Source organism: Haplochromis burtoni, unplaced genomic scaffold (genome assembly GCF_018398535.1).
Source record: "Haplochromis burtoni strain Fernald_Lab_line unplaced genomic scaffold, NCSU_Asbu1 Contig_248, whole genome shotgun sequence".
Classification (NCBI taxonomy): Eukaryota; Metazoa; Chordata; class Actinopteri; order Cichliformes; family Cichlidae; genus Haplochromis; species Haplochromis burtoni.
The window spans coordinates 522,602-544,323 of NW_024582609.1; the positions used below are offsets into that span (position 1 = coordinate 522,602).

General features: G+C 38.8%; 2 protein-coding genes across 4 annotated transcripts in view; one reads left to right on the top strand and one right to left on the bottom strand.

Moving 5' to 3' along the window:
* Positions 1–2,567: 2,567 nt before the first annotated feature.
* Positions 2,568–20,012, bottom strand: LOC102307694 (GRAM domain-containing protein 4). Of its 3 annotated transcripts, none has more exons than XM_014338753.2 (19): positions 19,919–20,012; positions 12,367–12,608; positions 12,183–12,282; positions 11,519–11,639; positions 10,962–11,023; positions 10,697–10,829; positions 10,283–10,308; positions 9,491–9,582; positions 9,237–9,328; positions 8,557–8,605; positions 8,334–8,405; positions 8,206–8,249; positions 7,976–8,085; positions 6,809–6,963; positions 4,836–4,983; positions 4,409–4,502; positions 3,600–3,690; positions 3,106–3,174; positions 2,568–2,857 (listed from the first exon to the last, which is right to left on the bottom strand). In XM_014338753.2, exons 2-19 carry the CDS (start codon positions 12,547–12,549, stop codon positions 2,750–2,752), a joined length of 1,749 nt encoding a protein of 582 aa, XP_014194239.1. In that variant the 5' UTR covers positions 12,550–12,608; positions 19,919–20,012; the 3' UTR covers positions 2,568–2,749. The 3 variants fall into 3 exon arrangements, with proteins under 3 accessions (XP_014194239.1, XP_005938390.1, XP_042083118.1); XM_005938328.3 differs by lacking the exon at positions 19,919–20,012 and adding an exon at positions 19,277–19,522; XM_042227184.1 differs by lacking the exon at positions 19,919–20,012 and adding an exon at positions 15,905–19,270.
* LOC102308848 (cytosolic 5'-nucleotidase 1B) overlaps positions 19,580–21,722 on the top strand; it is a 4,787-nt gene continuing 2,644 nt past the window's right edge. Inside the window, exon 1 of the mRNA XM_014338754.2 lies at positions 19,580–19,740. Coding sequence (XP_014194240.1) covers positions 19,705–19,740 — 36 coding nt within the window. The 5' untranslated portion in view covers positions 19,580–19,704. The remainder of the gene's footprint in view (positions 19,741–21,722) is intronic.

Below are 21,722 nucleotides of genomic sequence, written 5' to 3' on the forward strand. Positions count from 1 at the left end.
AGTATAAAACCATACAGAACTATTATCTCTGTAAAATTGTTTTATTTTTAGGCTATCTTTTCTTTTACAGTGAAAGTCTAGAGTTATGCATCTGATCAATATACTTTAAAGTTAAATTAAATGAAAAGTGACTGGTATCGGACTATTATGTACACTTGTGGCCTTTTAAAAAAAATATCTGTGGTAAGCCAATATATTAGAGCAAAACATTTCTGGCACAACTTCACCTACTTCCAAGGTGGAGGGAGATAAAAGTTGTATCAGTTGTTCATCTTCCCTTAAGTGTTGCTGGAGTTCCTGCATTGTGAAGCCGATATATTAGGCACAAATGTGATGCCACCTAAAGCATGATGCAGGTACTGCACTAAAAAGCCACACACTGTTAAGGTACCATATTTGATTTTACTTAAACACATGTACATCACATTTCAACAATAGAAATTACACAATTTAAAAAACATTACACCTATCCATACAAGAAACCATTTTATAAAAACCTCAAATCCAAAAGACACAAAAGGAGGAGAGAAAAATGTTCACAGTGACGTCAACAAGGCAAAAATCAAACCCGAGCAAAAACAGGACACACTGAAAGAAAGTCAGGAAACTATTTTTAAAGAGTACTTGGCTGAGGCATGATGGTATTAGCAAGTGGCATCCAAAATAAAAAAAAATAAAAAACCCACAAAAGAAAAAACATTTGGAAATTAAAGTGAGATCAAACTAAAGTAAGTGAAGCTGTCTACTTCATGTGCAATTTTATTTTTTAAAATTTGTCAGAATTTATATTTAAAAGAACATCTTATTTTGGAGAGTTTATTTTTTGCCAATGAATTATTTCAGATTAAAGTTTTTTTTAATAAGACATAAAAAAAACGAAACAAAAACACCACAATCAAAAGCCATAAATCTGAATATTAAATAAAATGGACATCAATTTGGGATTCAAACTTTTAATTGAACATGTAAAATACAAAACAAAAAAATAAAAATCAAAAAATTCAACCCAAAATAAAAAAAAAATACAAAATGTTAGTCTGAAGTTTTAAGTCACTTACAACAGATTACAAAAAACAGACATTCTCAACCCCCCCCCCCCAAATAAAGTTATCAGATAATAGAAATGAAAGAAAAAAGTGCTTTTTTTAGTGCTTTAGTTGATTCTTCTTTAAGCTTGATGGAAATCGAATGACAAACAAATACAAAAATGTAGCATTTGTAGTTCCCTGTGGGATTTTGTTTCGTGGCTCATTAATTGTAAAACAGAAAGCATAAACTGCTAAACTGGCATTAGCTTTAGCCACTTAGCTTCTGGCTAAGTCAAACAAAGCTTAAGAAAAAGACTAACTCTGTGGTTTACACTAAATTCCATGTGTCAAAGACTGCTCACATAACTGCTGAACATTGATACAGAATACAAACACTTTACACCAACATATTAACTGTAAGGCTTAGTTGCAATAGTACAATACAAAGTCATATGATGATACTGTTTACAAATCCCTGAAGACACCAATGTATAATAATGAGGTTTAAACACATTTGTTTGCCAGCGGTTTAATACACAGTCATGAAACCCTCCACCTAAGTTTGCATCGCAAGCTATAAAGACACTATTTAACAATAGTATCAGTTTCTCTTAACATTTGAAGATTTGAACTGTCAGCAAGAGACTTGATGGACCTTTTGCTGTTCTTTTATACAATTAGACAATATTGAGTCAGAATCAGAACAAGATTAAAAACTACTTTTTTAATTTTCTGTTTCCTCTCTTCATAATTTGCCTGCAGACAGACTAACATCAGTCAGTGTTTATAAGTCAGATTAATATGTTTGGTTGTGAGTAAAGGCCAAATTAAGTCTACCACTAAGATTAACTGTATAGTCATTAGAAAACAGTAAAATACATCCAGTCCAGTTTCTCAAGAGTGCACAGTGTCATTTGTTTTAAACATTGTGTTTTGTCTGATTAACAGTTCAAAGCCTGAAAATGTTCAGATTACATCGATAAAGACACAGAAAAGCAAGAAATTAATATATTGGGAAAGCTGCAGGCAGAGAATAACTGTTCTTATTAATTGACTAGCGAATTAAATTATTATTCAATTTTCTTTAGCACAAAAACAAAATGTAGTTAAGTTTCCAGTTTAATTTGCTGCTACTAAAGTAAACTAAAGCCTGCAATCGGTCATGTGACAAACCTGAACCAATAAACTGCAGGTAAAAGTAGCTGTGGGAGTAAAAGTAAGCTTTATAAAACTTCTTCTTCTACAGGCTTTTACTATGTGAACCAAAAACGTCCAGTAGATTTTTCACAATAAAAGCCTAAAAACTATGGGAGGGATTGAACCCTTTGAGCTATCAAGAGGCTTTTAATTTAATATCAAGTCTGCGCACGTGAAATGCTGAGATGTTTATCAGAGATGAAAAAACAGAGACGCAATTCTTGTAAATGTTTTTTTCAGTAAACTAACCCTTAGAGAGGATGTAAAGTGCTCTCATTTGTGGATGGTATTGTTAATTTGTTATCAGAAACAGTGATTGATAACAGACTGTCTGATTCTGACAAAAAAAAAAAAAAACAGTGATTAGTTGGAATCAGCTGATTTAATATCAATCACTAAAATACTATCACTGAATTACTTTCATGGGTGACTGATGGGGGAAGACCAGCAGCTCAAACTGAAGTCAGCAGCCATCTAAGAACCTTCAGGTGCTTGTGTTTAAGGCAGCCATCGCAAAGGTCTTACTATGTCTCAGGGTTGATAGCTGTAGCCTTAGTAATGATCTTCGTGTACTGAGTGTAGATGGCTTCAAATGCCTCGTCTCTGTGCATCATTGCGCCGAAGACCATAGGCTGCAAGAGAACAGAGGAACATTAGAACCAGGCTCAACACAAAAAGAAAACAGAGCCACACTTGTTACACATCAGTGTAACAAATGCATACTGTATAGAAATCTGTTAAAGTATTTAGAGTACATCACTTCTCATACTTATTAGTGGTACTTTTTCTTGTCAGAGTGTATTCTTACATCTGTGAAATGCTTCTTATAAATGAGTAAAAACAATTTTAGTTTCTTTGCTATTCTGAACTGAGCTCTTACTTTTTGGGTGGATGGTGTCGCAATGGAGATCCCCATCCCAGACCCAGGCAGCACTGACAAAACTTTGTACTGTGAGAAACAACAGAGCAGATCAGAGCAAATTCAGACCAATGCAAGGGAAACACATGTGCAAGAAGAGCAGACACGTTAGAAAGGTTTTAAATATCTGATGTTAGAAAGTAAAAGACTGTTTCCTGAATAAATGAAAACAAAAGCAGCTTCAGTACCTGCAGCACTTTTTGTTTCAGGTTTTTACTCCATTAAGACTTTTCTAAGAACTAACACTGCAGTGTAGTGAAATGACATGTCTGCTTTCTTTTTATTTTATTAATTAATTAACAATTTAATCTAATCAAAGACACTCAAATGTTTACACAGGCTAGTTACAGTGGCTTCAAAAACACAAGCTAATCAGGAAATGACATCACAAAGTAATCTAACTGAATATTATAAACCTGGGACGCATCAACAATATTTCTAAAGTGAACATTTACCTTCTGGATGTCAGTAATGTCGAGCAGTTTGATGACTTTGTTCCTCTTTGAGGACCCGGACCTGGAGCTGGAGCTCTCGAAACACAGGTAACTGTAAAGACAGCAGAGACTCTGTTACCTCCCGCTCCTACAACGCTCTGCAATGGTGATTATAAGAGATTATAAGCACTCAGAACATTTATGGCACCCATCCACCGAGGATCAGCAACACACCCTAATGGAAACTTGCATACTGCTACCCGATAAGCCAAACATAAGAATAGCCCAGCTCTTTCATCAGACACCCTGGCAGTTTATTTTCTTCTCAGAAGTCTGAAGTAACTACTGTTCATTATTTATGGTCTTTATTATCCTGCATCTCTCACACCAAACCGTAGTTGTTCGGGGAGAGACCCTTCAGTGTTGGTACTCCTACACTCTGAAGCCCTTTCCTCTGAGATCATTTTCAAACAGAAGTTTACTTGTCACCTATTTACCGAAGCCTTTGGCTAATAATCTTTTTAACCTTTAACTTTTCAGGTAAAGCAACCTTAGGCTTTCAAACTTTATGTATAAATGTAAAAGTGTCATATGAAATACTTTAGTAAACGCAAGTTTACTGTTTGAATGTTCATACAAAGACAGAACCAAAAATGCTGCAGAGGCTGCGCGATGTCAGAAAACAAATACGGGACAAATAAATGACGTACTCAACATGTTATCGCTCGCTCTGCTTATTACTACAGGTGCCAAACTTATTGGAGGAAACATTCTGTGTGATAAACAGATGTGACACAGTGTCTCTCTGCTCATTCTGTCAGATGACTTACTTCTCGGTGACATAAAGCACTCCGTTGCGGATGTAGTCTGTCGGTGTCTTCCTGTCTCTGTTGATGAGGCAGCAGCGCCAGCCAGTCTCACACACTGAAACAATCATTACAATTAAAATATTACTGGTAAGAAAACAGTCGACATCTAAAGTCCTTTCTATTAAACTGCATTAGCAAATAGATAATTCCGTTTTAGATTCTTTTATGCATCTGTAAAACAATTTTTTGTCCTTTTCAAGTAGAGTGTACATAAACGTCAAATTTATCTGTTTAAATTTACAATAAAATAATAATATGTGCAAAAAATGAAGGGTGTGAATCCTTTCTGAATCTACTGCATATTATAAGACCCACAAAGAATGATGGGCCAACACTTCAGACTGAGTTGGAAGGATTCATCTATTTTTTCCTGTAGTTCCTTTCTCACCTGTCAGAGGGCGCTCACTCTCTGGCAGGTTAAACACCTCATGAAAAGCTCCTCTCTTGGTGCTGTAGTATCGCCCTCCATCCTCATCCCGACTGACACCCACAGGAGCTGCTGCGGTGAGGCTGCCTCGGCCCCCAGCAGCTATCACCTGAGCAGGTAGACAGAAGCAGGTACACAATTTGCTAATCACTACAAGTAGCAGTGTCTGAAGCATCCCCGCAGTCAGATGTATAATCCAGTGCAAAATCATTCCTTACTTTACATTTTTCTTCTAGTAAGACAGACTTTCTTGTAGCTTTTAAATTGGTTTTGAGCAACAGTTCTTTTCAGATTTTTCTTTGGACACTGCCTGCTTTTTACTCAGTCTCAGAGCAGTCCTGGTACATGATCTTTTTCACTGGAATGTGTTTCAGCTCACCTGATGCGGTCCTCCAATACTGCTACAAATTTTTTATAAGGATACTTCAGTTCAGCCTGGAGGTAAAACGAGCACGTTTCCACTCAAAAACAGAAAATTGAAGGCTCTGAATTGAATCTGAATGAAAATTCTGCCAAATCGAAGAACTTAACCATAAATTGTCCAGTTAGATATTAGCTTCTCGCAGAGGTATCAGTATCTTTGACATGCAAGCATAAATATCTAATCTGCTGTTCTTTACAGCAGGAAACCTTCTACTGACCTTTACTGTAATCATCACACAGGACCAGAGCTTTTAAATGTTTTAAGCTGCTGCATCACCCATACTCCCCCCAAAAATGTACTCAGGTATGCTGGAAGGTAGGCTGAAATTCAGTGTACGTGCAGCTCAAGACATTAGTTGGGAACAAACATTAACTGTGTCTGTTAACACTGGGTAGGATACATCCGTCAGCAACATTAAAAACCCCTGTCTAACATTTTTAGGATCTAGTTAAAAAACCCCAGCTGTGATAAGTTGGAGCATGAGATGCTGCCAGAGGATTTGGTCGTGTCAGAAGCGTAAGCAGAGCGCCCATGGGAAGGTCACAACTCAGCTGAACAGCTCATTTTAACCTCTTAACATCTACCAGGTCATCCACAGCCTGTCTGGGGTTAAATTTTGGGGGGTGGAATATTTACCCAATTTGTTTTGCCAAGTAGAAATGCTCTAACAGAGGATCTATAGCAGTTTAAATACTCTGGATTTGAAATGTAACATCTTCAACTTTCTTTAGCACGTGGCTTAAATACTCCAAAATGCTAACCGTCCCCCAGTGAGCTTTGCTGGTGACTTGGTGTTTGTTAAGCAGTTAACAAGATGATCAATCATTATCTCACCTGTCACTGCTTTTAATATTGAGGCTGGTTGACATACATTGTTTTCATCTAATCTCTCATTTTATGGGATGTAGTAACTATTTTACACTTAGAAAAAGAAGACAACAAAACTTTATTCATTCTTACCTGAACTTTGGCATTAGATCTTACTTGGAGGTAAATCACAACATTTGTGCCAGATCTACATTTGTTAAAAGGGTGAAGCTAAAGGAAAGGTCACAGGGTCATCTGAATATAAAGTGGGAAAATCTGACTCGTACGCCAGGTGTAGTGTTACGATTCGGGACGTCCCACTCTAAGAGGATTTTAACCAGATAGACCAACACTTCAGCAGCTGATTGGTTACAGCCAGTGATGTCAGTCAAAATATCTGATCACAACTCTCACCACAGCACACACTATGGGCCTCTACACTGTGATTGTAAATATAACACACACACACACACTCAGCGCACAATCCTACCTGTTCACATTCAGACAGCTGGGAGAGAAAAATACAACCAGACCAGTAAGAACCAGTAACAAGCTGATCCAGTCTGTGCTGGTTTTTCCAGCCTATGATCTCACTACTGCAGGGTTTGTTCCTTTATGTCATGTAACTGACACAGACTAACATCAGCCCGGTGCTGAGATCTCTGAGCTCCGTGTGTAGATGTATGCAGGAGTTTGGACTCACTCGTCGGCCCAGCATAGTGTTGCTGCGCTCTTTCAGCTGCAGGTCGGTGGGTAAATTTGTCCAGATGATGTAGGGGGTGTCATAGCGCTGCCTCAGCTTGGGACAACTCTTAAAGATGAAGTCAATGATGAAGAACTTGATACCTGCGTATACACCTGAGGATTAAAGAGCAAAAATCTTTTATAGTGCATATACTGGACAAAAAAAAGTTGAATATGAAGCTGCTAAGCAAGATGCAAAGAGGAAGAAGAAGATTCATGGATGTATTGAAGGAGGAAATGCAGAATGGTGCTGTGGCTAAAAAGGATGCTAGAGACAGGAGAGGACAGAGGCACACAATCTGCTGTGATGACCCCTAAAGGGACTCACCACAGCCATCCCACCCATCCCCAGCAGAAACGTTCATTTCCATCAAAACTATAAGGTTCCTTCAAAATGAGCATTCATCTACATTGTTGGACTTAATAGACACTTGTTTGAAATCTTTATCACAGGTCTGCATGCCTTTTTAACAGGCAGTAATCAAGAAGATTCACAGGAACATCTGGCCTGTTATATATAGCTGTTTTCACAAGTGTACTGGATTCCTCACCTTTTATAGTGCACATGTGAACACAGATATCTGATGCACCCTTACACCCTTTGTGTGATGTTGGATTGTGCTGATGTGTGAATAGCACAGCTAATATTTCAGTGTATTCTCTGCTAGTGAGTGGGCACCATATGTGTTGCCTACTGCACACCATCTCCTAACCACACTCAGTGTTTCCAATTGTGTCATGATCTTTGAAGGGGACTATTTGCTGTTGTAATTATATATCGTTAGATTATGAAAGTTCTGAACTTTCAAATAATGTCACCTTGTCCCCAAGGAGCTCATCAAAAAGCAATCAAAAAAGCTTAATATTAGCTGCAGCCCTATATTCAGTGAATTTATGAAGGTATGACTGGAGCCAAACTTTGGACATAACATTAATGTTCAGCGCTCACACAGCTGTCGTGTTTTTAGACATGTGCACAGACAGAATATCTTTTCTCATCCATTCCTTTAGTGGATGATATATATTCTTTCATTCTGATATTTACTGAGAACAAGTGATTTAAATTTCAATAAGGGGGGAAATGGAGAGCACAGAAGGTGATCAACTTTTTACTTATTTATTTTACCTATGATGAATCCCAGCAGTTTGTACGGGAGCAGGCATGAAGAGATGAAGGCCAACCACAGACCAACGTACAGCTTCTGAGTCAGCTCCGGCTGAACCCACATGAACAGACTGCACACACACACACACACACACACACACACACACACACACACATTATAAAGAAGCATTGTAAATGGATCACCGGTTCTTTCTGAGCTGAAACATGAAACTGTGTGTAGAAAAGCTTACTTCTTTATTTTCTCCAGGATGTTGGCCATCCTTCCAAACAGATTCTGTAAGGACATAACAATAATAATTAAATATGTCAAAAAGAACCACTTGTGACCTTAGACCTCTCACTGTCCATCACATTTCACCTGAGCTTTCTGAGCGACATCCAGGACCAGCTGGAACTTCTCAGACACAGTCAGGTCTTCCTTAGGAGGCTCCTGAAAAAACAAAATGAGAATCCCGAATATCTGTTTTTAAAGAACTTAACAGTTTCCATTTGGGACATCAGGACAGTTTTATGCGAGTCATTTCATAATAAAATATTTAGTAATGAATATGAGGAGGCCAGAATAAAGAGAGATTTCTCACCACTGGCTCTGAAACTTCAGGTACAATGCTCCACTGGATCCTCCAGCCTCTAAGAGCAGGAATCATGAGAAAATATGAGCTATATAATAAATATAATGAACTTCATTGCCTTGTATGCCCTTAAATGTGTCTTGTTGTATCAAGACACATTTAAGGGTCCCTCATCGGACCACTGTAATCAGATATTCAACAAAATTCTGCAGTAAACTTTTGCTCATATTGAACAGCTCTGATCCAGTCATCTGAATATCAAGCGACTGGCACTTTAACGATTTCAGATTCTTACAATGGTCAGTCTGTTGACTTTAAGAGCCAACTGTTCACTTAACACATAATTCATGACCCTGACATATGAATACACTGATAAGATAAGAAAAAAAAAGTACGTAAAAAGATGCTAACTACTGAATTTGCACTAGATTTGGCACGGCACGACTACATGCGTCTTAATTTGAAGAATCTACTGAAGCCATTTTTTTAGTAACTCTAAAAGTAAATAACATATTTGTCCAACAAGTTAAAACAACAAAAACACCACAGACAAGGGAACAAGTATTCCTGATAAACCTTACCTACACGAACTTGGTACTGAACCTTGACCTGGTTTAAAACTGTTGCCTTTTCTCTGGTTCTGATAAAAGCGGTGTGACTAACTTAGAGAGAGCAAAGGTTACACTAACTTGGCAATGAGGTAATTCAAGGACAGGCGGAGAATGGCGAGGAACAGGATCATGGGGATGACCCATCCATTCCACGCCACATACATGTAGACCTGTGGAGATCACATAGGTGTAAACACATTTAGTTTTGAATCAGTCTGTCTACTTGTGTTATATCTGTTGTGACTGGTGGATCCAATCTATGTTTAAAAGAATTGACTGTTGACCACCTGAACTCTGTGTGTGTGTGTGTGTGTGTGTGTGTGTGAACTCACAATGAAGGCAATGGCTGATGTGTAGATGGAGTACCAGCTGGATAAGGCAGAAAGGTTCCTCATGAAATTGGTAACGGGTCTAAATCCTCGTTCTGGAAAGTAGACAAACTGACATCAGCTGACTTAATCATGACAAAGAAAACATCAGCTCTATAAATGCATAAACGTATTTGAATGTTTATGCATTTGGCTTGGGTTTAGTATATCTGATGTCCTGGTGATGTGAATGGGATGCGTGGCTAACAAGGAGATGCAGTCTGTCTCAAACCCAAACTCATTAATGACTATCACATATTAAATGTCCCCTTCTGTTTCCTTATTTGCTCTGTGGAGCACATTTTGAGAATTCCCTTGAATTTAAACGTTTTAACTTCTTACATAGTTATGAAATAACAACAGGGTATATCTATGCAAATGTTCCATTATCCTTGAGCTACTGAAAACTAAATGACTCTAACAATGACTACACTGCTGCCTAATCAGTTAATGCAATAGTTTTAACCCCTTGAATCTAATCTCTTCAGTTAAATTTTTATATTTAACGTAGTGATGTTCTGTGGGACGTACAATATTGTCTACTTATTGCATATGGTCTAATGAACTATTTTACCGTATCCCACAAAGATCTATTCTTGGCCCTCCACTGTTTCACTTGCTCATGCTTCTGTTTATAGCAAATACATGACCTGTTACTGTAGTACTATTGCACACTATACCCAGCAGTGCAGCTCACTGTCTTCAAACAATGTTGCATATTACATTTGGTAAAAAAAACAAAACAAGCAAACTTACTGAGCCGTCTCATGTTTTCAGTCAACCTGTGATTATAAAAAAGATAACATGATAAAGAACACAGTGAAAACCTATGTGGCTATAATAACTCCACAGCAGACCTGATCCGATTTTCATACTTTTCAGTAGCTTTATTGTTAAGGTTGCAGTTTTACAATTACAAATATAAAAGGTTTCAGATGTGTTTGCATGGCTGGAAAAACTGTGTGGATTAAGTGATAAGTTCTTGAAAAGCTCAGCACTGCAGTGTGTGTGTGTGTGTGTGTGTCTGTGTGAGTGTTTAAAGATGTAATTTTTTAAGTTAATATATAATAAAAATGTCAGTTCAAACAATGTCAGTTTTCAGTTTTCTACCGTTACAGTTCTGCTAACACACAGAAGTCTGTCACAGACAGTTTCAGAATGTTTTCTGACCTTTTGGCACTCAGTGGTTCCTCCGTCTCCACTGTCGTCTCCTCTGGTTGGAAGCGGAAGTCTTCGATATAAACACCAAATCGATCATAAAGCCATTTCAATAAGGTGTCAACCAGAGTCTCCTTCTGTTTGTCTGAGAAGGGGAAACAAGGCAATTGTGATAATAATTAAAGGACCATTCAATTAATTCTGTTTCTTTTCACGTCAAACAAAGGTGAAAAGATGGAACATCTGCAAAAAGTGAAAGAGCACAGATCAGCCATACCACTGCCAGCAGCTGAAGGAGCAGACGGAGCTTTAGGTGTCTGAGATGGTGAGTCTTCAAGTCTGCAAGAGGTAGAAACTGTGTCGTGTCAGTCCAGCATAAAGCATAGGAGCAAGCCGCTTTGAGTCCAGCTCAGCAAACTGAATTAGTCTCAAATTTTACATACTTTATAAATAGAAATATGTTTCAAATAATGATTTTTGGTACATGAGCCGAAAGCTCAGGGTTCAGACCGTTTTCTTCTTCTACATGTGGGTTTGTTTTGTACCAAAAAGACCAGACCTATCTGACATGTTCATCACAGCTCTGGCTGTGAGGACAGCAGCCCCACCCAAGTGATGTTTAAACACTGACATCCAATCAGGGGAAAATGTCTTAAAAGTTGGTTTTAAATGGGAAATATTACAATGGCTTGTTTCAGACAGAAGAAGACGTGAGGGACGCAGTACAAGATAAAAACTGATTATGAAACACTAAAATCACCTTTAGTGGACTCAAAGTGCATATACGGGCTCCCTTTATATATGAAAATATGAAAATATATATATACAACTAGCCTGGATCTCAGGGCATCGTTGATTTTCTGTTCCAGCTCGATGCGTCTGCAGCGCTCCTTTTCTAACTCCTGTTTCAGCGAATCCACATTGGACTCCTCTTTAAGTTTTCTCAGCTCCTCCTCTGAAACAGACAAACACTGGAAGTTAAAAGTGCTAAACTTAGAATAGTGAAACTGGAGCATGACAACATAGGTGACAAACTTTATTTTATTCCTATTAATACGATTAGTATTTTTTTGAGGATGCGGGCACAAATGGCTTATTCACCAAAATCTCTCTGCATGCGTGTCAAATGCGGTCAGCAGGGTTATTAATAGCTCTATGTGTGTGTTACATAAAAGGCCAAATATTGACTGATTACAGAGCGCTATCGGGACTGTACTGGGGGATGTTTGACGCTTACAATGAACTGACAACTGAATCTGTGATGTCGACTCATCAGTTTCTGCAAAGCTGATGGAAGAAAGACTTGAATGACACTTGTTTGAATGCGATTCTGACAAAATCATTTTAACTGATTTAAGTGAGAAGAAAGAGACCTGACAAAAAACCTGGCACCTGGTCTGCTTCGTCTACGTAAATCTGACCTTGCTGAGCTAAAGTTCATTGGTTATCTTTCAAAATAAAACTTGACATATGAAGATAAAATTCACGGAATACTCACGCAAATAGTGCTTCTCCAACAAGGCAATTTCTAAGTGACCTTTAACCTCATTTAAATCTGTCCTGTCATCCAGAGCTGCAGAAAAAGATCCTGGACCAGCCTTAGAAAGAGCAGAAGAAAACATAATAAGCAACATAACATTAAAAAAAGTAAAAATACTGATTTTCTCTGTGTGCTTCTGCACCTGAGCATCACCCTGCGGCTCCACCTCTGCCTCCCTCACCTCCTCTGTCTCTCTGACAGAGGCGCGAGGTTTAATCACAATCTCCTCGCTGCATTCTGTGTCGGATGTGTTGGGCGACTCAGCCAGATCCAGGAACTCATCCCGCCGTCCCCTGAACCGGATCCTGTCCAAACGCTTCAACATGGTGGGCACCACAGAGTCGAGTGTCTACCTGAACATGACTAGCCCCCCAGCTGCAAAGACTAGAACAAAAAAGAACCAATTTGCAAATGCTGCACCACTTATCTGTGGATTTTTTACTGGTCCACAGTGGCAAAAGAGAGAACTGAGTATGAAAGTGAAGCTACCAGTCAATCTACATCCCCACCCTCACCTATGGTCACAATTGGAAAATAAGCTTCCTTCCCAGGATGTCTGGGCTCCCCGTTAGATATAAGGTGAGGAGTTTGATCATTCAGGGCTCAGAGTAGAGCCACTACTTTTCCACGTCAAAAGGAACAGGTTGATATGGTGTGGATATCTGAATAGGATTCCTATTCAGATAGCCGATGTCTGTGGGTTTGTGAGGTGCTTCACAAATCCAGGAGACATGGGCCTCTCGATAATAATAGCAACTTCATTTACATAGTACTTTTCAAACAGTTACAAAGTGCTTCACATGTTACAACATACAGACACATAAACGCATAATCAGCCATACCAACCAGACAGCGGTCAGAGTTATATCTTTCACACAGGCCTCTGGACAGCAAAAGCTACGGCCACCACACACTGCCACGCGATAAACCATTGCGATGCCAACAACGGGCACCGTGGGTAGACGTGGCCTTGAAAAGGTGGAAGATGATGGGCAGCTCTGAGGCATGACTGCATGTGAGCGCCAAAATGCAGCTTTGGGGGCAGTACTAGCAGTAGCAGCAGTAACTGGCAGAGTTAAACGCAGATGCCCGGCTTCTGGACGAGGGAGATGACTTAGGGTCTGTGCTCAAGCCAGGCAGCCAGGAGGAGTGGTGGCGAGGAAGCCCAGGTGGGGACACACCTGTGACAGCCAGTCAGTGAAAGAGCAGCATCCCCATTGGGCAGCAATCCCATCTTCTGAGTCCAAACAGTCCCCAGTGTCGCCAGTCTGAGGGACATCTCCGGTAGCTGGGAGGCAGAAGCATTATCCCACTCTGGACCAGATGGCCACTCAGGCCGTCCCGCACTTGAAAGCATGGTGCATCCACATTTTCCAGTGTGTAAAGTTTGTTCACCAGTTGAATAGCCTCTGGGTATAGATGGAATGGGTGTCACCAGATACCCTTGTTACCCTTTACTAAAACCCATGGCTCTGAGTTGCAGGACATAGAGCAAACTTGGGATTTTGGCGTCGTCCTGAGGATAAGCCACATCTCATCAGCAAAGAACTCTTTAGTCATGTCTGGCATGGAAAACCCATGTAACTCTAAACTCACAGCAGGGCTGCCAATTAAATTAAACCAAGTACAAGGAAACATAGAGACGCACATTTGACACACACTGAACATGTTCGCTTCCGCTCTACTATTAACTCTGATAACTGACCTGTGTGTGAAGCTCCTACAGCACTTAAGTCATCACAGTCTACTGCATGTTTATAAAGGGAGAGTCCACTTCATGCTACTGACATGAAGTCACAAAGTTAAATGTTTGTTTTGGGAGGAGGAGGAACTGTTTCATCATCTGCTCTTTAAAAACAGAACTGGCTGCAGATTTTGTGCCATCTCTTGTAAAACTTGGACTCTTGGTTTATGCTCACCACCAGCTCAGTCAGATTAAAAACTGGGATTTAATTCCATGTGACTCATATTAATTATACAAATGTACACCAACATTATGACCAACCGACTCAGTATTCTAACGTTGTGTCTGGACAGTGTAAGAACCGTACTGATCCAGAACTCAGCTTTTAATCAGCCCATCATTTTCTTGATTAATCATTTAACTTCTATACCTATTACACATCATAAAACACATCATTTAAACATGAAGACTTCAAGTTTACTACCTACTAATTGATAAACTGACTAATCATTTTGCCTGGCTCAACACTGACTGTCTTATCTAAGCCATAGACATGTTTCTGTAAATGTTTAAGCCGCTAATTATGATCCGGGTCCATTTGTTACTTTTGAAGCCAAAGAAGATTGTCGATATGCTTTTAAAGAGAAATCAAATTTGACATTTACCTGTAGTGAAAATATGTGTCCATCAAAATATGTCTGCTATGCAGGAAGAAAACACAATTAACTGGGACTTTGTTGTTTCTATAAGAAGGAAGCCCAAGAACATCCATCCATCCAACCTCTTCCACTTTTTAATTAATATAAAAAGGGAAGACTGGAGCTTATTCCAGCTGTTCCAGGGCAACCGCACAGAGACAGACATCTGCACACTGACATTCACAATCTAGACTCCCGATTTCACTTCACATGCATGTCTTTGGAGAGTGGGAGGAAGGCAGAGAGAAGCCACCCTACCACAGAAAAACATGCAAGCTCCAAACAGAAAGTTGAGAGAGTAATCCTTCAGAGTTTTTGTACTCTGAGCACTAACTGCACTCTCTTCACACACATATTCATATAAGCACTTTTATCGATATCTAAGCACTCTGACTAACATTAACACACAAGGATGCACTGGGGGTAACTCGGGGTTCAGTATCTTGCCAAGGATTGAACATGAAGACTGAAAGAGCCAGGAAGTGAACCAACAACTTTCCAGTTGGTAGACAATGCACTATATTTTTCATGTTTGTTATTTATTCCTGCTGTCTTACTATTCATATATTATTCCTGGCCAGTTGGTGTGGAGCACCCACAATTTCACTGCACATATAGAACGACAATAAAGGGCTATTCTTTGCTATTTTCCACTGAGTGATGTGATTGGTAAAAGCTATTAAATAATCCAGTGAACCAAAGACATAAGAAAATGTGGTCCTAAGTCTGACTGGTTGTAAATCACTGCTTGAAAATCTCCATGTAGCCAAAATCAAACTAAAATTTACTCCGTTTTTGAAGTGGTAAGGTACAAACACACATCAGCCTCTTTTCCATTTCAGGGTCCCAGAGCAGCTGGAGTATATCATTGCTGTCGGAGGATCAGAGGCACCCTGGACAAGTCACTAATGGGCCAACAAAGTATCAGCCATCCACATTCAGAATGTTCCAATCAGAATCTCCAGTTTTCCTAACATGCCTTTCTTTGGACTGTGTGAGGAACTCAAGCAGACATCAAAGAAGTATAACAGGAATGAGCTATCAGCTCATTCCTGTAGCTCTGTATCAGCAACAGAAGAATAATCTAGGCTTTACTGTGAGGCAACAGTGGTAACCACCACACCACTCTGCCACCAAGGAGTAACACAGTTAAATCCCACACAGCTTTGCTTCAGCTGATTTTTTCTCTTTTAAAATGCAAACATCTAATAAAAAGTTTTAAACTTAATAACAACAATTTTAAAGCATATTATTCTACATGTAATATTAAAATATAATATAATAATATTCTAAATCACCTGCAATAATGCCAAAGCTCAGCCCATGATGTGAAGCACTACCCTCACAGAAATCTAAACTGAAACCAGAACCTCCTGTGTGTGATCACAACACACGAACGTCCTCAGCAGAAGTTACAGCCCTGCTCTAAACTACAGCAATGGCTGAAGGTGTGTTCAGCCTGAAGATCACCGAGCAGTCCGACTGGTCTGCCTGCTTCTGTTGGTTACTGTCTGAACAGGCAGTACTGACTGCATAATAACTGACAGACAAAGGCACTGACTGCTGTCTGGGAGCCTCTAATTATTACCGCACAGATTAGCACCTAACAGAAAGCAGGAGCAGAAACAGACTTTTTCTGACCTTTTGTAGGTAACACAGAGATAAATTTAACACCTTTGATGCTATCCAAAAGATGAGATTATAAAGGAAATCTGTTTGGAGTGATAAAGCCTAGATTTATTTATTATGACATCACATTTTTCAGTACTTCTAATCAACGTGACCTGACCTGGATAAGCAGTAGAAAAATTAATGGATCAACCCATAATTCCTATTCACTTCAACCTAGTGTTTCCCATGGATGTGGTTATTTTGTCTCTAGGGGACACTTTGCTAACTATGTACTCTGCACCTTCTTTATAGATTTTCACAGGAAAAAGTAAAGGTGTGACCAGAAGATTTCATGTGCTCATAATAGGCATGAAAGTCATGTAATTCGTGGCTTTTGATGATTTCTTTGAAATGTCCTTTTTGCGTAATGGAATGATAATGCAGCATTCATCTTTAATTACTTTAAACAAAATTAGGTGCACAAATTTACATTTATTTTGGAGCTTCTGTAATCTACACAGGATCAAAAGTATGCATGAAGGCTCAAGTAGACGGCTACTCTTTTGGAAGTCAACAGAAAATACAATGAGCCCTCTTTATGTGTTATTTTTATTATCTTATTGCCCCGTGACCCGGGAAAGGATAAGCAGAAGCAAATGGATGGATGGATGATATTTCATTATCTTATATATTCGATTATTTTGTTGAAATGTAACAGTAATGTAAAATGAATTCATTATTATTTTTGAATTCTGCCAACAGAGATATAATCAAATCCTGAGAAAATGATTTCCTTCCTAATCTTCCTGTTAAATTCATCTCATGCAGCACTTACAGTGTAAGTATTGTTTGTTAATAACCACCATCCAACTCTGTAAAAGAAATCTACTTCCAGCTTCCCCTAATGTGAATTGATTTCTTTAATGTGCTTATCGGCACCAAGTCTTATGTTCAGCGATAACAATGCAAACTTTTTTTAAGCTCCTGATGGAAAAGGATTTCCCCATTACCATGCAAATAGATTACATATTATCTTGTTAATAATATTTTACACATATATCGAAATGTATAGAAATGTTTTGATGATGAAAACAAATCGGGAATTTATTTTTCCATTATCCTACATTATATCCACTCACTTGTGGCCTGAGATTAAAGTTAAAGGGTATGAATCATGAAATCTAAATGGAGGCGTCGTGACACGGTGTAATCTAGTCCTCAGTTCATTCTGTGCTTCATAGGCAACCGAGTTGGCCATCATGTGCTAATCAACTGGACAGCACACGATATTGTCTGGTTGTCGCAGATTGCTTGGATGGGTGGCGTTTTGTTTTGTCAAGCTTTTGAATTGTTTGTCCCTCTATTAAACCCACTTCACTGTGGACAGTGACACTGGTGTTCCAGCAGTTTCCAGTACATGCCAGGCATGAGACGTGGTATTTCCGGGCTGGTCCCTGAACATCCAAACCAATTTCCTGCATTCTGAGAGTAACAGACAGAACAGGCTGCCCTCCCAGAACTTTGCAAATAATCGATAGATTTTCAAAACCATGAGGAAGATTTTGACTCGTAGCAATGGTGATGAAGTCATATCTCGAAAAGTTAACTTGATCATTTTCAACTAATTTTCCTAATCAAAAATTTGATTTAAGAAAATAAGTATTTAACATCAAGTTTAGAGATTTCATTCATTTTTAAAATTATTTAAAGCATTTGATTAATTTCATTACTGATCATGAAGGTAAATATATTTTAGAGCCCATTAAAAAACAAAGGGTACAACAAACTACACAATACCTAACATGTAAATCGTTTTATTTTTGTAGAAGAATAAAATGTGCTCCTCCTCAGTGTGCAGCAGTTTGATCTGGCAAGTACTGTAAGTGCCCATTAACAGAGTCTTCTCCTCTTCTAAAATTGTGTGGTCCTTTCAGCCTGACTGAAGTCAACCTTAACAACATTCCCATCCCAACGCTCAAAGAGATCTTTGAACTGATGAAAGGAAACTCTCACGTGGAGTTTCCCAGTTTGGGGTCAAGAGCCAGACACACTCTCCACTTTTAAAATTAGTCTTAAAACTTGTTTTTTTTTTTTTTTTGATAAAGCTTATAGTTAGAACTGGATCAGGTCACCCTCAACCATTCGTTAGTTCTCCTTCTAAAGGCCAAGCTTGCTGATAGAGCTCCATTTCTTTTCCACAAACTTTTTTTCACTCCCCTGGTGTTTATATACTACTGCTCTGTGTCATTAAATTGCATCTTCTGTCTACCATAGTGTGTTTCATCTCTCTTCTCCTTCTATTCATGCCACAGCTAGTCACAGCAGTTGGCTACTCCTCCCTGAGCCTGGTTCTGATGGAAATTTCTTCCTGTTAAAAGGGAGTTTCTTTACTACTGTCGCCAAGAATAAGTTCAAGGGTTAAAAAGCTACAAATTACTTCTATCTAATAAAGTATTTTTTATATCATCATCAAGTTTCATTCCAGTCTTAAAATGACATTCTTATACCCTTTAAGACAAGTTTCAAGGAAAATTAAATAACTCCTTTACTACACTGAAGGGTCTAAGTAACAATCATGTAATTATTAATTGGACTGTTGATTATTTTCTCTGTTAATGATTTTTTATATCATATACAGGGATAAAAAACAAAACAAAAAAACAGCCCCAAACAGGTGCAGTCCAAAACCAAAACCAAATATTCATGTTACTATCTGTATAACAAAGGAATATGACAGATTTGCACATTAGAAAGTTGAAAACAAGTGCTTTGTGCAAATGACTACAACAATAATTTAATAAGAAAAAATAGCTGCCTGGTAGTTTAGTACCCATGTAGTATATTAAATTACTAACTCGCTGTCTAATTAAGTTTTTTAAGACTTCCCATTACCCTCCCACCTTAATGTGTGACAGCCAATTAGCTGCAGTCTACAGAAAGCGCACCGGTCGGTCCGCGGAGCACAGGTTGGGCACACCTGGACACTCCAGAGAAGATGTAAAGAGAATCCTAACAGTGAAGTGCGAAGAAAAGAAGCAAAGGGCGAAGAAGCGTCTCACCATGAGAGCAAAGATGAAGCAAACTTTCCCTTCTTTCTGTTTTTCCCGGCGATCCAAGCCCACTGGAAACCGGGTCAAACCCGCTCCTGAGCCGATGTAAATCGGACCAGAATCCACTGAGACACGCTCCACGCCTGTCTCTCTCCTCCGTCCTCACAATTAATCCAGATGTGGGGGCCTGTGAGGGTGTTTAACCGGACCGCGTTGCTCCATCGGACACAATAATCACTTCTGTGGGCGGGGTGAGCAAGCGGCACCCTAAGAAGGAAGTGACGCCATCACGCTGTCCTCGTTAAACCTACGTCGAGGCGGAACCAAAACTCTGTTCTTCGTTTCTGGGGGGATTTAAACTATATTCATTTGAGTTTTTGCTGTAGTGACGGCGAGCAGGTTGGGGCATTCAAGTTAAAAAACACAAAACAATCGAGATGGTCTCCACAGACCAGAAGACCGACGTGAAAGAGGTAAGACTCACTCGAGGAAGTATATTTAACATTTGCATGTCCAGACAGGTAATGCCACAAATTCACCTCCCACCCAACTGCAGCACTAGAAATATCTCATTGTACTGTATTATATCTGTTTCTTCTAAAAGTGTTTTCCACCGGACAAATGAACACGTATTTTAGTGCAGTCTCTGACCTTTAAAGCGTTGAGGTAAATGTATATGTCGTTTGATATACAAAGGTGTTCTAGGATTTCCTGGCTTCTGAGTGGCTGGTGAAGTGTCAGTAGGGCTGTACACGGGAAGTGTTGGTGAAATTGCGAAGAGTAAAGGTGTTGCTAAGAAAGTTGTCCGCCTGCATCTTGCTGTTTCTAATAGTTCAGAGATCCAGAACCACATTACGAACCCTTACGTTACATATAAATGCACCACATAAATGTACTTCGTTAAAATCGAGTTTGAAACTTGGGATTCAAGTCATATTTTTCATTGTTATTTATTTTTTGTACTTTGTGAGTGAATGAATAAACGAATGCCGGACCACCTTATAAAAATGGAACATATGCACTCTGTCATTATTGTTGTTGTTATTATTTATTTTACTTATTGTTCAAAATTTCTACGTCTTGTAATAAAGGCTTAAATCACAGATCAAATTAATAACCATATAAAAACAAAAACAAAAATTAAACTAATTCTGCAGTGACAGTGAGGAAATGTTAGCATGGTGCTTCCCTACATACATTTATATATATATATATATATCTATCATTATATATAAAACATCGGTTCAACAAGTTGATACTTTGAAATATTACAGTACTTGTCAAAAGTCTTGAGCCAGCCCTTGTTTCTTTAAAATGTTCTTGTTAAATGGAAAACGGGTACAGTGGTTCATGGAAATGTGCAGAATATTCTAAATAATGACTTTATAAAGAACGTCAGTATTTGGTATGACCATCTTTTTTCCCCCTATAGTCTGAACTTTTACTCATCAGGAGGAACGTCTGTGACCTGGTCAGCTAATCTTTGCTGTTGCCAATAGTCCGTACCAGAAATACTACTTGTTTAATCTGATTGTTAATACAGTTAAGCAGCACGACTGATTACTGAAAGATAGTATTCATCTTTTCCAATGACTATGTCTAATGTGTGTTTGACATTAATCAAGGCTAAGCTTTAACTTGGTATCTGAGTGTGTGTTGGTTTTAGACTAGTTGGTTAGTCCATTCTTTTTAACGTCCCTAGTCTTCGGGACTAGTTCTGCAGGCTTCTTCAAGAACATTCAAAGCTCTCCTTTGGATGTTGGCTGCCTTTTGTTTGGTTCTCTGTCAAGATGATCCTCCAGTCCATGGTCAGTCTGTGACTGATGGTGCTTTACTGTGTTTTTCAAACCCGGAATGGGAGTGTTTGGGTTTATTGGCATGCTGCAAAATGAAGCAGCTGTCAATCAGACACTTGCTAGATGGTTTTGCACAGAGGATTGAAATCTAACGGTTCTTTGCTATCTTTATAATTCAGTCAATTCTCACACACTACTGGCTTTAGAAATCATGGAGAACTATGGCTCAAGATCATTTTAAAAATGACCAAGTTTGGCTTCAAAATGTAAAGAATTTGGTCTTCAAGTGTTAAAACCAAGTGTTTAAATGTGTTTAAGATAAGTTGTTGTTATGGTAACTAATCTTAAGATAATATTGACTGTCCTTTTCTTTTAAATTATATTTAAAAAAAAATCCAAAAATGAACTCTGAACGTCTCCTAAATCTCCTCGTCCCCTCTCCTGGTGGCTAGTTCCAGAACCCATATTGTGCATTGAGGTGAGCATTAAAGGAAACCAGCCCAAAACTCAGGCGTAGGTCAGTAAACTGAAAAGTTAAAAAAAAAAGTTTAGTCACCGAACACAGCTCACTAGCTGCACCCACCAAAAACAGCTATCTGGCACCAGAGCTCATCTTTCTCTGGCCTTAAATACCTTTAATTGCTGATAGGAGTCCTAAG